The 15,890-nt window shown below is 41.0% G+C and overlaps 1 protein-coding gene across 10 annotated transcripts in view; it reads left to right on the top strand.

The window, feature by feature from the left end:
* METTL6 (methyltransferase 6, tRNA N3-cytidine) overlaps positions 1-15,890 on the top strand; it is a 44,926-nt gene that overhangs the window by 174 nt on the left and 28,862 nt on the right. For 4 of the 10 annotated variants that reach the window (XM_073023614.1, XM_073023613.1, XM_073023612.1 and 1 more), the window contains exons 2-6: positions 745-1,092; positions 2,306-2,440; positions 3,498-3,590; positions 13,003-13,173; positions 14,769-14,910. In XM_073023614.1, the coding sequence (XP_072879715.1) occupies positions 868-1,092; positions 2,306-2,440; positions 3,498-3,590; positions 13,003-13,173; positions 14,769-14,910 (766 nt within the window). In that variant the 5' untranslated portion in view covers positions 745-867. Of the gene's footprint in view, positions 1-3; positions 254-744; positions 1,093-2,305; positions 2,441-3,497; positions 3,591-13,002; positions 13,174-14,768; positions 14,911-15,890 lie in introns of those variants that run through there. The other 6 variants (XM_073023617.1, XM_008009185.3, XM_038002897.2 and 3 more) reach the window with 4 other exon arrangements.

Below are 15,890 nucleotides of genomic sequence, written 5' to 3'. Positions count from 1 at the left end.
AATTTAGGAACTGATGATGGTGATCCCTGAGCGTGGCTGACTAGATTAACGCGGGTCGGCTAGCCATCATGGACGCCCTCCTCAGGGTCCAGAGGCCCATGCGGCCTAGTCTATCCTGAGTGTCCTGAGATGGATCCTCGGGACCTCAGCCACGCGTCACTGGGTCTCTTTCTCCACTTTGCGCGGTGATGGCGGTGCGAGGGCCTCAGTCCCTGAAAAGTGACGTTCCCTCTGGTTCCTACGACAGCCTCTTGTGAGTGCGATCAGGAAATGAGCCCACCCAGGCTTAGCTTCATTTCCCCCGAAAAAACGGAGCTCCGACCCTTGGGAAACGGTGACCTCACTTGTATCTGGCAATTGACCACCCGCTTCCAGCTAAGTCCATTGTGGTTTTTAAGTCACTCCTTTCGCGGGCACTGAAAATTGAGTAATATTTTCTTCGCAAGGTTTCCCAGTCAGTTCGTGAGAGCGTCCTTTTTTTCCCTAAACTAAATTGATTTATTGTAATAGTTGACTCATCTGGTTTGAATAAAAGTATGGTGCATGAGATAGTCCTGGCCACTGAATGAATTAAGCCCTCTGAAGTTAGGGACTGTTGTCTTTGTCTTCTTTGTGACCTCTCATATAGCGGGGAGGATTTTTTTTTTGTACAGTCTGCATCTCATAAACATTTGGTGAATTGAACCTGGCGTCTTGAACCGTTCTAGAACCACTAACCAGAATCTCATTCTTTTGTCTGCGAAGCCCCTGTGCTGTTTGAGGTGTGAAACTCACCTGAGGAAATGCATCTGATCCATTAGCATGGATTCATATTATTTGGGGATGGAGAATCTTCAGCTGTGTTGAGTGTTACCTTCAGTTTCTGAGATGACTTCTTTGCCAAGGAAAGGGCTGCAGGCAAGGGTTCTCAGCTCTGAAGAAGAGGAGAAACTGAAAAGAGACCAAACTTTGGTGTCTGATTTTAAACAACACAAATTGGAACAAGAGGCTCAGAAAAACTGGGATCTTTTTTACAAAAGAAATAGCACTAATTTCTTCAAAGACAGACACTGGACCACCAGAGAGTTTGAGGAGCTAAGATCATGTAGAGAGGTAAGCTAATATTACGCCTTATCTGAGCTGTTCTTAATTTAAAATGTGAAGAGGGCCGAGTGCGGTGGCTCATGCCTGTAATCCCAGTACCTGGGGAGGCCGAGGCAGGCGGATCACGAGGTGAAGAGATTGAGACTATCCTGGCCAACATGATGAAACCCTGTCTTTACTAAAAATACAAAAATTAGATAGGTGTGGTGGTGCACGCCTATCGTCCCAGCTACTTGGGAGGCTGAGGCAGGAGAATCGCTTGAACCCGGGAGGCAGAGATAGCAGTGAGCAGAGATCGCGCCCTTGCGCTCCAACCTGGCGACAGAGCGAGACTCTGTCTCAAAAAAAAAAAAAAAGAAAAAGAAAAAAATAATGTGAAGAGGTGTGCTGTGTATTGCATTCCTAGGGAGAAGTGCGAAGTAGAGAAAGAAGCCTATCAAAATGCTTTGCATTTTAGGAGAGAAATATACTGTTCAGTCTTAACGTCAAAGTTTTAGCAGTTTCTGGTTTGGTTAACATATAGGAAAGAGAACTTTAGTGGACGTTTTCTATTTCTTTAAGTTGATCTGATAGTTGTAAACATTATATATTAAATTCAAGAGCCAGGTATGGTGGCTATCACCAGCTAATCGAGAGGCTCAGGTAGGCGGCTTGTGCCTGTGAATAGCCAACGTGAATTAGCCGTCTAGGCAGCATAGTGAGACCATATGTTCTGAATTTTTAAAAATTTAAACATTAAAAATTTAAAAACCAAAATATAAATTCATACTGAGTGACTTCAGTGACATACTCAAAATAATAATAATAATAGTTCATGTTAGTGAACTATTTACCATGGCTCTTTTCTACATGTCCTATCATTTGACCCTTATACCGGCTCTGTGAAGTGTAAGTATTAGTATTGTACTCATTTGTCCCCAAGGTAAAATTGAGGCACAGAGCTGTTTAAGTGATTTGCCCAAGGATAGAATGCAGGGGAGGAGTTGAGATTTGAGTGCTGGCAGTTTAATTCCGGAGCCATTGTGCTGTTTTTTTCCTCCACACCAAACTGTTAATGTTGGATGACAAATGAAGTACCAGTATTAGCTTTTGCTTATTAGTTCACTTGTTGATCTTCTCCTTCATGGGGTCAGAGACCTCGCATATTCTGGACCTTTTAGTTTGGTTTATTTCTTCATTATGCAATTGTAATGTACTATAACTTTGAGCTATCTTTCCCCAGTTTGAAGATCAAAAGTTAACAATACTTGAAGCTGGCTGTGGGGTTGGAAACTGTTTATTCCCACTTTTAGAAGAAGATCCGAATATCTTTGCCTATGCCTGTGATTTTTCTCCAAGAGCGGTTGAATATGTTAAGGTTGGTGCACCATCTGCGTATTCTGCTGTGTTTCTGTTTTCTTGCCGATCTTGTTTGATCTGCCTTTTTTACCCATTTGCCCAATTCTAGTCTTCCCTGGAGCTAACCAGCTATAGTCACCATACATGTAGTTTTCCTGCTTACATACATATACAGTGCATGTAGAAACACAGCTTTATTCAAGAAAAGCAGGAAAAAAGACCATAATATCCATGTAATTAACATCCATAATTAACATCTTTTGCTTTACAATTACTATTTTAAAGTATATTACAAATGTCAAGACATTTCACTCCTAAATGTTTGCATATATCACCCCTAAAAAGGCGGCCTTTTTCTACACAACCACAAAAAGTTTATCATATTTCACAAAAATAACTATAATCTGGCCTGCCATGTTGATTCACACTTGTAATCCCAACAGTTTGGGAAGCTGAGGCTGGTGGATGGCTTGCACCCAGTAGTTCAAGACCAGCCTGGGCAACACAGTGAAACCTTTTCTCTACCAAAAATACAAAAATTAGCTGGACATGGTGGTACTTGCCTGTAATCCCAGCTAATTGGGAGGCTGAGGTGGGAAGATCACTTGAGTCAGGGAAGTGGAGGTTGCAGTGAGCAAAGATTGCGGCACTGCACTCCAGCCTAGGTGACAGAGCGAGACTGTCTTAAAAATAAATAAACAAAATAACTCTAATCCCCCAATGTCATTAACATCCATTCCAAATTCATATTTCCCCAAATAGTTGCCAGTGTCTTTTGATTTTTTACTTTTTTTTTTAGAGATGGGGTCTTTCTCTGTCACCCAGTCTGAAGTGCAGTGGAATGAACATGGCTCAATGCAGCCTCAACCTCCTGGGCTTAAGTGATTCTTCCACCTCAGCCTCCCAAGTAGCAGAGATACAGGCGTGTGCCACCATGCCTGGCTAATTTTTTTTTTTTCTTTTTTCCTTTTTTTTTTTTATTGTTATTATACTTTAAGTTCTAGGGTACGTGTGCATAACGTGCAGGTTTGTTACATACGTATACTTGCCTGGCTAATTTTTTAAATTTTTTGTAGAGATGGCGTCTCACTGTGTTGCCCAGGATGGTCTCGAACTCCTGGGCTCAAGTGATCAACCTGCCTCGGCCTCCCAAAGTGCTGGGATTACAGGTGTGAGCCACTGCACTTGACTTCCAGGTGTCTTTTATAGCTGGTTTTGGTTTGAGACATGGTTTCACTTTGTCACCCAGGCTGGAGTGCAGTGGTACAATCACAACTCACTGCAGCCTTGACCTCCCTGGCTCAAGCAGTCTTCCCACCTCAGTCTCCCGAGTAGCTGGGACTACAGGCATGTGGCACCGTGCTCAGCTAGTGTTTTTTATTTATTTATTTATTTTAGAGATAAGGTCTCACTGTGTTGCCCAGGCTGGTCTCGAATTCCTGGGCTCAAGCAGTCCTCCCACCTCAGCCTTCCAAAGTGCTGAGATTATAGGTGCAAGCCATGGCAGATGACTCTGGCTAGGTTTTAAATTTTTGTAGAGCTGAGGTTTCCCTATGTTGCCTAGGCTGGTCTCAAACTCCTGGGCTCAAGCAATCCTACCTCCTCAGCCTCCTAGAGTGTGGGATTACACCCTGCCTATAGCTGTTTATAATCCAGTCAAGCACTACCTCTTACACTTATGTCCTTTATTTTTTATTTTATTTTATTTTTTGAGATGGAGTCTTGCTCTGTTGCCTAGACGGAGTGCAGTGGTGCAATCTTAGCTTACTGCAACCTCCACCTCCCGGGTTCAAGTGATTCTGCTGCCTTAGCCTCCCGAGTAGCTGGGATTATAGGTGCCCACCACCACTCCTGGCTAATTTTTGTATTTTTACTAGAGACAGGATTTCACCATGTTAGCCAGGCTGGTCTCAAACTCCTAGCCTCAAGTGATCCACCTGCCTTGGCTTCCCAAAGTGCTGGGATTACAGGCGTGAGCCACCATGCCTGGCTCACTTATGTCCTTTAAATCTCCTTAACCTAAAATACCCTTGCCCTATGCCATACCTCTTTCCCCATTGATGATAGATGAAGCCAATTTTCTGTAAGTTTCAAAATTGGTCTGATTGTTTCTTTGCATTACTGTTTAGTTTATTCCTCCATGTTCTATATTATCTGTGAACTAGAAGTTAAATTTAAATCAGGTAAAATATTTTTGGCAAAATTGCTTTAATAGGTAATGTTGTGTCTTGCATATTACATCCTATCATGAGGCAATAATATCTGGTGATCTTACTGGTTTTGATCATAGGGTTAATACAGTAACTACCTAATTCCTCTATTACAAAATTCCCTTTGCCATTAACCAATATGTGGGGGACACTTTGGTAATATTGCAAGTATCTCATTCCCCATCAACCTTTCACAGTTTTAGCATTCGTTAGACTTTTTTAAATTTTAACTTATTTTTTTAATTTTTAAAAATTAATCTTATTATTTTTTTAATTGACACGGGGTCTTGCTTTGTCACCCAGGCTGGAGTGCAGTGGTGTGTATTAGAGCTCACTGCAGCCTCAAACTCCTAGGCTGAAGTGATCCTCCTGCCTCCGCCTCTCAAGTAGCTGGGACTACAGGCACATACTACCACCCCTGGCTAATTTTTGTATTTTTTGTAGAGACAGGTTTTCTCCATGTTGCCCAGCCTGGTCTCTCTGGACTCAAGTGATCTGCCTGCCTTGGCCTCCCAAAGTGCTGGGATTACAGGCGTCAGCCACCGCATCCAGCCTATTTTTATTTATTTTTTGAGATAGGGTCTCACTCTGTTACCCAGGCTGGAGTGCAGTTGCACAGTCATGGCTCACTGCAGCCTTGACTTCCCAGGCTCAGGTGATCCTCCCACCTCAGCCTCGTGAGTAGCTGGGACTACAGATGCACACCACCACACCCAGCTAATTGTTTTATTTTTTTGTAGAGATGGGTCTCACTACTTTGCCTAGGCTGTTCTCAAACTCCTGGGCTCAAGAGATCCTCCCATCTCTGCCTTCCAGAGTGCTGGGATTAACTCCCACCTCTGCCTCCCAAAGTGCTGGGATCAAAAGCGTGAGCCACCACACTTAGCCACATTAGACTTGAGAAAAGTAACCTTATCAGCCTAGGCAACAAAGTATGACTCTGTCTCTACAAAAAAAAAAAAAAAAAAATTATTTTATTTTTTAACTTGAGATGGAGTTTCACTCTTACTGCCCAGGTTGGAGTGCAGTGGCACGATCTCAGCTCACTGCAACCTCGGCCTCCCAGGTTCAAGCCGTTCTTCTGCCTCAGCCTCCTGAGTATCTGGGATTACAGGTACTTGCTATCACACCTGGCTAATTTTTTTGTGTTTTTAGTAGAGACGGGGTTTCACTGTGTTGGACAGGCTGGTCTTTTTGAACTCCTGACCTCAGGTGATCTACTGGCCTCCCAGAGTGTTGGGATTACAGACATAAGCCACCACACCTGGCCAAAAAATTTTTTTAATTAGCCAGGTGTGGTGGTGTGTGCCTGTAGTCCCAGCTGTTTGGGAGACTGAGGTAGGAAAATCACTTGAGCCCGGAATTTGAGGCTGCATGAGCTATGATCATGCCACTGTACTCTAGCCTGGATGACAGAGCAGGACCCTATCTCAAAAAAACAAAATAACAAAACCTATACCCTTCATTTTTAAAAAGTTAGTATGTTTACTGTAGGCAACTGAGAAACACAAGAAGCAAAGAACAGTCTTCCACAATCACAAGCAGTTTACAGTTTGACTTGTCCTTCTAGGTCCTGTGTATACATAGACACAGTATCCAATTTTATGGGATTAAGATCATGCAATATGTATCATGTTTTATCACACAGTATGGATATTTACTAATTGAAAACCCCAAAGCTATGTGAGTATTTTGATAACCAAGAACACCCTGCAGCAACTCAATCTGTTAGAAGAAAATATAATTCCACCTGTCTTGGCACAAAAATTTCATAGAAGACAAAAATGGCAACAAACCTCTAGCTAGAAGTATTGGCAGAGTTCCCATTAGAGGACTGTATTGCCTTAATGCTCAATTTAAAACGAAACATAAAGCAACAGAGTATAATGTAACACTAAGTATAGTGTTTCCATACTCTATAGTATTTCTATAATAAAGCAACACTAAGTATAATGTTTCTAAGAAAATTTATTATGGGATCTTTGCCACTAAAATATTACCAAGAAGGTATGTTTCCATTGAATTACTTCATGTATTCCCATAGTACAGCCAAAAGAGACTCACATACATTAGTGGCTATTGTCAAAATGTAAATATGAATACATCTGCATACATCTCTCTCTTTATACTTTCTTCTACTCATCTGCTGCCAAACTAATGAACAAGTCCCAATATATACATTGCTCAGAGGTGGTTTAACAATTCCATGTCCAACATGCATCTTTTCTATCAATTATAACAAAAAGATATTTACAAATTGGCAAATTCACTAGCCCTATTTATAAAATAATTTTGTGGGTGCATAGTAGATGTATATAGTTATGGAGTAGCTCTGCTTTTTATTATATGTTGTCACATCAAGACATCTATGAAGCTTAGGTTTTTCAAAATAATGAACTCTGTCCACAATAAACACAGGTACTTTACTAAAAATGCACCTATAGACCTGTGGTTATCATCTAAAAACATCTTCTAGATATGGAGATTCTGGCAAGGAGCCCTTCCTTCCACCCCTTCTTCTTCATCCTCTTCTACCATTCTAATGACTAAGTACAGGACTATGTCTAGTTCTAAGAAGTCAATTAACAAAGGTCATTCCAAGAAGATAGTCCTTCCTAAGAACTAAAAAAGGGATTATTTTACTACCTCTACTTTTAGCATACGTTGAGCATCAGGGACTTGTTTATCCTTTAATACACAGTAGTATTAACTGAAATGCACATATAGAACAGTGGCTAGACAACCTGAACTAATGTGACTCAAGGGCACAGAACCCTTCTCTCTGCATACTTCCTCCTCCCCTCCGCCCACTACCACCCAGTGAACAGTCAGCATATCCTCTAAGACATCAGTTTTAACAATTCCATTCCCAAAATGCACCCAATCCTATGAAATAACAGAAACTGCTTAAAGAAGTTTAGTCCTCTATTTTGTTACTTCAGCCCTCTACGATGCCAGAAGTACACATATGTTGTGTACTTTTAAATGTCTAGAAAGACTAGATGTTTCAAATAGGACTTAAGTTTTCCACTACATATACCGTCGCATTGAATAAATGGTACACGTACTTAATAAGCTGTCATTTGAAAGTGCCATCTAAATAGGAACATTCTGGCATAGAACCCTTCCTGCCTCTATCAACTCAGTGGATAGGTATAAGCATCTGTAATGCTTACAGGGGATTTTAACAATTTCACTTCCCTGAGTGTTTTTAAGAACAGTCTTTCCTGTGAATTTGAACACAAAGTGTATTCAATGTATTAGGTTACTGACTCTACTTTGATCATACACTGTCAACCTCTTTAACATCTAGAACTAGATGTTGTAAATTAGGACTCATTTGTCCTTCATATACACTATGTACATAGCAAAGTAAAATAAAATGCATGGACATCAGGTACAGTGGTCAATCTTGCCTTGCTATAAACACATTGGTGTAAGGCCCTTTGCACTTTATTCTCCTCCTTTTCTCCTGACCCAGTACAAATGTAATGATGTGTACTGATTAGAGAAGTGGTTTAATCATTCCATTTCCAAAACGTAATATTTCAGTGAATTTTAACAAAAGGATATATACAAAATGTGTTATTTACTACCCTACTTTTAACATACTTTGTGCACTTCTAAACATCTAGAAAATTTAGACGTTTTAAGTAAGGACTTAAGTCTGCCCACTATATACACAGATTTTTAAAAATAGTGGTGGTATCATATTTACTATTATTTTATTATTATTATTATTATTTTTTTTTTTTTTTTTTGAGACGGAGTCTGGCTCTGTCGCCCAGGCTGGAGTGCAGTGGCCGGATCTCAGCTCACTGCAAGCTCCGCCTCCCGGGTTTACGCCATTCTCCTGCCTCAGCCTCCCGAGTAGCTGGGACTAGAGGCGCCGCCACCACGCCCGGCTAGATTTTTGTATTTTTTAGTAGAGACGGGGTTTCACCGTGTTCGCCAGGATGGTCTCGATCTCCTGACCTTGTGATCCGCCCGTCTCGGCCTCCCAAAGTGCTGGGATTACAGGCTTGAGCCACCGCGCCCGGCCTATTTTATTATTTTATTTATTTTATTTTGCAGAGTTTTCATGTTAGTACATGTAGATTTTATTTACCTGTTACAGTATTCCATAGAATGGATATACCATACTTTATTTAACAGTTACCCGACCGGGCGTGGTGGCTCATGCCTGTAATCCCAGCACTTTGAGAGGCCGAGGTGGACAGATCACGAGGTCAGGAGGTCGAGACCATCCTGGTTAAAACAGTGAAACCCCGTCTCTACTAAAAATACAAAAATTAGCCGGGCATGGTGGCGGGCGCCTGTAGTCCCAGTTACTCAGGAGAACTGAGGCAGGAGAATGGCATGAACCCGGGAGGCAGAGCTTGCAGTCAGCCGAGATCGTGCGACTGCACTCCAGCCTGGGCGACAGACCGAGACTCCATCACAAAAAAACAAAAACAAACAAAAAAACCAGTTACCCTATTGATATATATTTGAATTGTTTCTAATTTTTTGCTCTTACAATAGGGTTAATATGATCAGCATCATATATATGTTCCCAAAATGTGTGTATGCATTTGTCTATAGAGAATAATGGAAGTAGAATTCCTTGGAAGATGAGCATGGACATTTATATTTTAATAGACAATGCCAAGTTTCCTTCCAAAAAGATCATACTAATTTATAATTTCACCAATAATATAAAGGTACCTTTTTTTTTTTTAATTGCCTCAACACTTGATATCTGTCTTTTTTATATTTACCAATCTTTTGGGCAAAAAATAATGTCTCCATATTTTAATTTATTTTTTTCTTATTACCAGAGAGGTTGAAGGCCTTGTGGAAGGTCGATAGCATTAGTTAGCTGTGAGTTCCTTTAGTCCACATTTGTTTATTGAGAGCTTAATGTGTGCCAATCACTGTTCTAAGCACTGGAGTTAAACAGTGAACAGACAGACAAAAATTCCCACCCACATGGAGCTTGTAGTAGGAGCTGTCTATTCATAACCTCTGCCTATTTTTCTATTGGTTTGTCCTTTTCTTTCTTATTTTCAGGATACATTCTAGATATTTTGGTATATATGTTGCAAACAGTTCTTCCAGTATATTCAGCACCACTTTACGGTATCTCTTTTTTTTTACACAAGGATTTTTTTTTTTTTAGACAAGGTCTCACTCTGTCACCTAGGATGGAGTATAGTGGTACAAACGCAGCTCACTACAACCTCGACCTTGTGGACTCAGCCTCCTGAGCTGGGACCACAGGCTTGTACCACCATGCCTGGCTAATTTTTAAAAAATTTTTGTAGAGTTGAGGGTCTGCTATGTTGCCCAGGCTACACAGGATTTAAATTATCATGGCAAAATACTAATCTTTTCCTTTTGAAGTTCTATTTTATGCCTTGTTTAGGAGTCCTTTACTCCTAGGATTTACTTTATTTTTCTTAGAGATGAGGTCTCATTAGCCCAGGCTGCCTTCAAACTCCTGGGCTCAAGCAATCCTCCTGCCTCAACCTCCCAAAGTGCTGGGATTGCAGGTATGAGCCACTGCGCCCAGCTATTCCTAGGATTTAGACGTAATCACCTATATATTGCTCTTAATAATTTTTGGTTATATAGTTATTTTATAATTTTGGTTATGTTTTTTAATCTGGAAAAATTAGGGTTATTATTTCTTCAAATTCTTTCTTTAGCTCTTGTTCTCTCTCCTCCCTCTGGGATTCCAGTTACGTGTGTAACATTTTCTATTGCCCCACAGCCCTTATATGCTGTTGTTTTAGGGTTTTTTCCCCCACTTTTTTCCTTTTTGCATTTTCAGTTTGTGTGATTTCTGTTATCCTATCATCAAGGTCACTGACTCTTTCCTAGGTAGTACATGTTTTGTTGAGGAACCTATTGAAAGTATTCATTTCTGTTACCATGTTTTTGGTTTTTAGCATTTCTCTTTGAGTCTTTTTATAATTTCCATCCCTGAAATTATATGTCTGATTTTGCATGTTGTCTGTCTTTTCCAGTAGAATCTCTAACATTTTAATCATAATTATTTTAAATGCCCAAGCTTTTGGATCCAACATCTGTCATATTTGAGTCTGGCTCTGGTGGTGGCTTATTCTCTTCACACTATGTTTTTTCTTGCCTTCTGGGATGTTTTCTACTTTTTGGTTAAAGTTAGACATAAGGGCCAGTAGATACTGAGGGATAGGGATTTGTAACAGTCTAGTTGGGAATTGGGCTGTTGTTTGAACTCTGTTGCTGTCTGTGAGGTTTGTTGTTGCTGTGGGCACCAGAGACTTCAAACTCCTCTAGCAACTTGTTTTTGTCTCCTCTCTTGGATTTGGGTCTTCCCTTTGTACTGTTTGCCAAAGAAACTGTCTGTTACGGCTCGGAGCCCCAGCTGCAGTGGACTGTTATTCTTGGAGACTTGGTGGCGGGGTGTGGGAGAGGGGGTTATTCTCTAATGTTCTGCTTCTCCAAATTTGAACTGGTACTGTGTGCCTGTGTCTCAAGGGTAGTCGTTTGTCCTTCAGTTCAAATAGGTAGCCAGTTCTTCTGAACACAGTAAATTGAATGAGAAATTAATTTTTCCTCATTCATAATTGTCATCTTTATTGTCTACCTTTTTATCTAATTGTCACCTTTGTCTATCTTTTATCATATAACAAAGAAAATTCCTGTTTATATATACAGCATACACAGGTCTGTTTTGGGACTGTATTTTGTCTCGGTGATATGTTTGTCTCCTTTCTCAAACCGTGTTATTACTACGTTTTGTAATATATTTTGATGTCCAGTAGTGAATCTTCTTTATTATTCTTCATTCCATTTTATTTATTTATTTATTTATTTATTTATTTATTTATTTATTTTGAGACAGAGTCTCACTCTGTCACCAGGCTGGAGTGCAGTGGCATGATCTGGGCTCACTGCAACCTCCGCCTCCCAGGTTCAAGCAATTCTTCTGCCTCAGCCTCCCGAGTAGCTGGGACTACAGGCATGGGTCACTACACCCGGCTAATTTTTTTAGTAGAGACAGAGTTTCACCATATTGGCCAGGCTTGTCTCAAACTCCTGACGTCATGATCCACCCACCTTGGCCTCGCAAAGTGCTGGGATTACAAGTGTGAGCCACTGCACCTGGCCTATTTTTTAAAGATGAGATCTTGCTCTGTTGCCCAGGCTGGCGTGCAGTGGCACGGATCATAGCTCACTGCAGCTTTGAACTCAAGTGATCCTTTCACTTCAGCCTCCCAAGTTGCTGGGATTACAGGCATGAGCCACCATACCTACTTCATTGTTCATCATTTTAAAAATTGACTTGGCTGTTCTTAAAGATTTTTACTTTCTGATTAATTAGATTCACCCTGTCAAGTTTCTAGAAATCTATTGGGAATCAGTTGAGATTGCATTGGATTTACAAATGGAATTATGAATAGAATTGACATCTTTTTAATTTTGCATTTAATTTTCCCATCCAGTAACTTTGTATATCTATTTATTCACGTCCTCATTTACATGAAAGAAAAGTTTAATATTTTTCTTCATAATACTCTTAAACATGTGTTGAAGCCTACCAACCAAAATGTACCAGTAACACATTTGTAGTCAAAAAAAGGTTAAGTTTATTTGGCTTGCTGCATAAAGAGAAATTATACCCCAGAAAAACTGTGGGAGCATCTCAACAAGGGGAATTAGAAGGGCTTCTCATAGGGTTTAGGCTTGTAATAGATTATTCAAAGGAGGATTAAGGAAGCCAGAGGCCAGCAGAAACATGGTGGCTTGCGCCTGTAATCCCAGCACTTTGGAAGTCTGAAGTGGGAGGATCACTTGAGGCCAGGAGTTCAAGACTAGCCTGGACAACATAGCAAGACCCCATCTTCACAAAAATAAAAATAAAAATTTAGCCAGATGCAGTGGTGCGCACCTGTAGTTCCAGCTACTCAGGAGGCTGAAGTGGGAGGATGACTTGGGCTCAAGAGGTGAAGGCTGCAGTGAGCCATGATCATGCCACTGCACTCTAGCCCAGCAGACAGAGTGAGACCCTGTCCCTTTAAAAAAACAAAAAGAAAGAAACAAGCAGAGGCCAGTTTTGAATCGTCTTCCCTCTGGAAATAACATGCTTCTAAAATGCTCAGTTTTGAATATGTAATACTCTTATTCTCTCCTCAGCTAAAAATGATTTATTAAAGTCTTGCCCCTTGTAGCAGTAGTGAATATTACATGCGTTATATGTCAGTGATTTATTAATCAGTTTTATCTGGTAACAAAGTGATCATTTCTATGTATAAGAAATAGGATCGCCTTTTGATGTTGTATTTTTCCAAATGTATCAGCATAGTGGTCACATTAAAATTCATTTGTGTTTTTTCCACTCTAGCAAAATCCTTTATATGACACAGAAAGATGCAAGGTATTCCAGTGTGATCTGACCAAAGATGATCTTCTGGATCATGTACCACCAGGATCTGTGGATGTTGTTATGTTGATATTTGTGCTCTCAGCTGTTCATCCTGATAAGATGCACCTTGTCTTAGAAAACATTTACAAGGTTAGTAATTTGGGGCCTGTACTTGAGGGTTGGACAGTACAGATTCTTTTACTTACCTTCCCTAATGAGGCTCATGTACTGTCTAGATTCACATAGTCTCTCCTTTCTCACTAGGTAGGCTGTGTAGTCAGTGTATAGAAAGGGGTTCTCTGGCATAAAACATCCACCCTAAATTCTGATTTGTGCAGTGCCATGGCTGCTCTTCAGAGCTTTGCCATCCCTGAGACAAAGATGATTTTGCAGTTACCTGGGATCCATGGAGTCCTGCCATAAGGTGAGAGGAGTTATGGTTCAGTGGTCGAGAGTACACAGTTTGGCCAGGTGCAGTGACTCATGCCTGTAATCCCAACACTTTGGGAGGCCAAGGCAGGTGAATCACTTGAAGTCAGGAGTTCTAAACCAGCCTGGCCAACGTAGCGAGACCTTGTCTCTAAAAAAAGGCTAATGTATGATCATTGGCAGATCACTTAACCCTTTTGAGTATTGGTTTCCTTATCTCAAGTGAGAATAATAATCACATTTCTTTGTCCCACAATTGGGTGATGATACAATGAGAAAATGTATGGTTGAGCTGTCAAATGCTAGGCATAGATCAGTCATTAGTACTGTGATTGAGCTATGTACATTGTGGTACAGTGAAATGAGAGCTGAGACTCAGAATAAGGAAAACCAACCTGAATCAGTAAAAAGCCAAAACAACATTCTGTTGTTGTTTTTTTTTTAAGAGGCAGTTGAATACAGTTTGAATACTAGGAAATGGTGAATAAAATGTTGGAAGAAAGTGCTTCGATGAGGATAACACATTCATTTATTGTCTCTAACACTTTATTTATTTTTGAGACAGAGTCTTGCTGTGTGACTCAGGCTGGAGTGCAGTGGCATGGACATGACTCACTGCAGCCTCAACCTCATGGGCTCAAGCAATTCTCCCACCTCAGCCTCTAAAGTAATTGGGACTACTGGATGTACCACCACATTCAGCTAATTTTTAATTTTTTATAGAGATGGGGTCTCACTATATTGCCCAGATTGGTCTCTAACATTTTAATACTGTGACATTGGACATTCCAGGATGCTCTTGGAGGTACTTAAGACGTGTCTTCAGGGCTGGGCGAGGTCGCTCATGCCTGTAATCCCACCACTTTGGGAGCCTGAGGTGGGCAGATCACTTGAGGTCAGGAGTTTGAGACCAGCCTGGCCAACATGGTGAAATCTCATCTCTACTAAAATACAAAAATTAGCCAGGCATGGTGGCAGGTGCCTGTAATCCCAGCTACTCGGGAGACTGAGACATGAGAATCACTTGAACATGGGAGGCGGAGGTTGCAGTGAGCTGAGGTTATGCCACTGCACTCCAGCCTGGGTGACAGAGCAAGATTCTATCTCAAAAAAAAAAAAAAAAAAAGTCTTAGTGTTATGGAGCCCTGCCCAGTCTTACTATGTGTTTAACTAGTAGGCCATTTTGGTTTCATATTATGGGCATTTCAGTCTGTCCCCTTAATAATTATCACAAATTGATTTTAAATCCTAACTTAATCAGGTTTTATTTTGACGGAGTTCTCCAAAGTCATATTCAGCCTGCTTTTGTTTCATAGGTATTAAAACCAGGCAAAAGTGTCTTGTTTCGTGACTACGGGCTGTATGATCATGCCATGCTTAGGTTTAAAGCCGGCAGCAAACTTGGAGAAAACTTTTATGTTAGACAAGATGGGACCAGATCATATTTTTTTACTGATGGTAAGATGAATGGAATCCAGTCTTTAAATGTTGTATTCTTTGTTTCTGTTTATTTGATTGCATTATCACTGCAAGGCTGCTTGGAGAAGGCTTGCGACATGTGCATGAGACCCTGAAACAAGCCCTCTACTGTACAATACTTACCCAGCACCTGGAAGGCACAGACCTGGCCTCTGCCCTTGAAGAGCTCACAAGCCTTCTCTGGTGTCAGTGACTCTCCTAGTAAGCTTGGGTTAATGGACAGCTTCTGACATGCCATGTGGATGCCCTACTAGGAATTGTGATGGAATAAGAGGGAAGGCAAGTCAGAAACTTCTCCTTGTCCAGTTAAAAATAAAGCAAATTCGACAATATAATGCCTTGAGATTACTTTCCCATGGCACAAAGTCAGGAAACCTTTTTCTATAGAAATGATTGGATCTGTTTTGGGGTTTGGTTTTTTTGTTGTTTTTGAGACAGAGTCTCATTCTGTCACCCAGGCTGGAATGCAGTGGTGTGATCCCGGCTCACTGCAACCTCCACCTTCCAGACTCAAGTGATCCACCAAAGCCTCCCGAGTAGCTGGGACCACAGACACATGCCACCATGGCTGGCTAATTTTTTGTATTTTTGGTAGAGTCGGGGTTTCCCCATGTTGCCCATGCTGGTCTCAAACTCCTGAGCTCAAGTGATCTGTCTGTCTTGGCCTCCAAAAGTGGTGGGATTACAAATGCCTGGCCTGGATCTGTTTTTAAATAAGTATGCAAATTTGCTGTAAAGAGGTGTTTATTTATTTATTTATTTTTGAGACAGAGTTTTACTCTGTCGCCCAGGCTGGAGTGCAGTGGTGTGATCTTGGCATGTTGTAACCTCTACCACCCAGGCTCAAGTGATTCTCGTGCCTCAGCCTCCCAAGTAGCAAAGATTACAAGTGTGTGCCACCACGCCCAGCTAATTTTTGTATTTTTAGTAGAGATGGAGTTTTGCCATGTTGGCCAGGC

This window comes from Chlorocebus sabaeus, chromosome 15 (genome assembly GCF_047675955.1).
Source record: "Chlorocebus sabaeus isolate Y175 chromosome 15, mChlSab1.0.hap1, whole genome shotgun sequence".
NCBI lineage: Eukaryota > Metazoa > Chordata > Mammalia > Primates > Cercopithecidae > Chlorocebus > Chlorocebus sabaeus.
The sequence above is the reverse complement of the archived record's forward strand: the minus strand, read 5'-3'. Positions and strand labels throughout refer to the sequence as shown.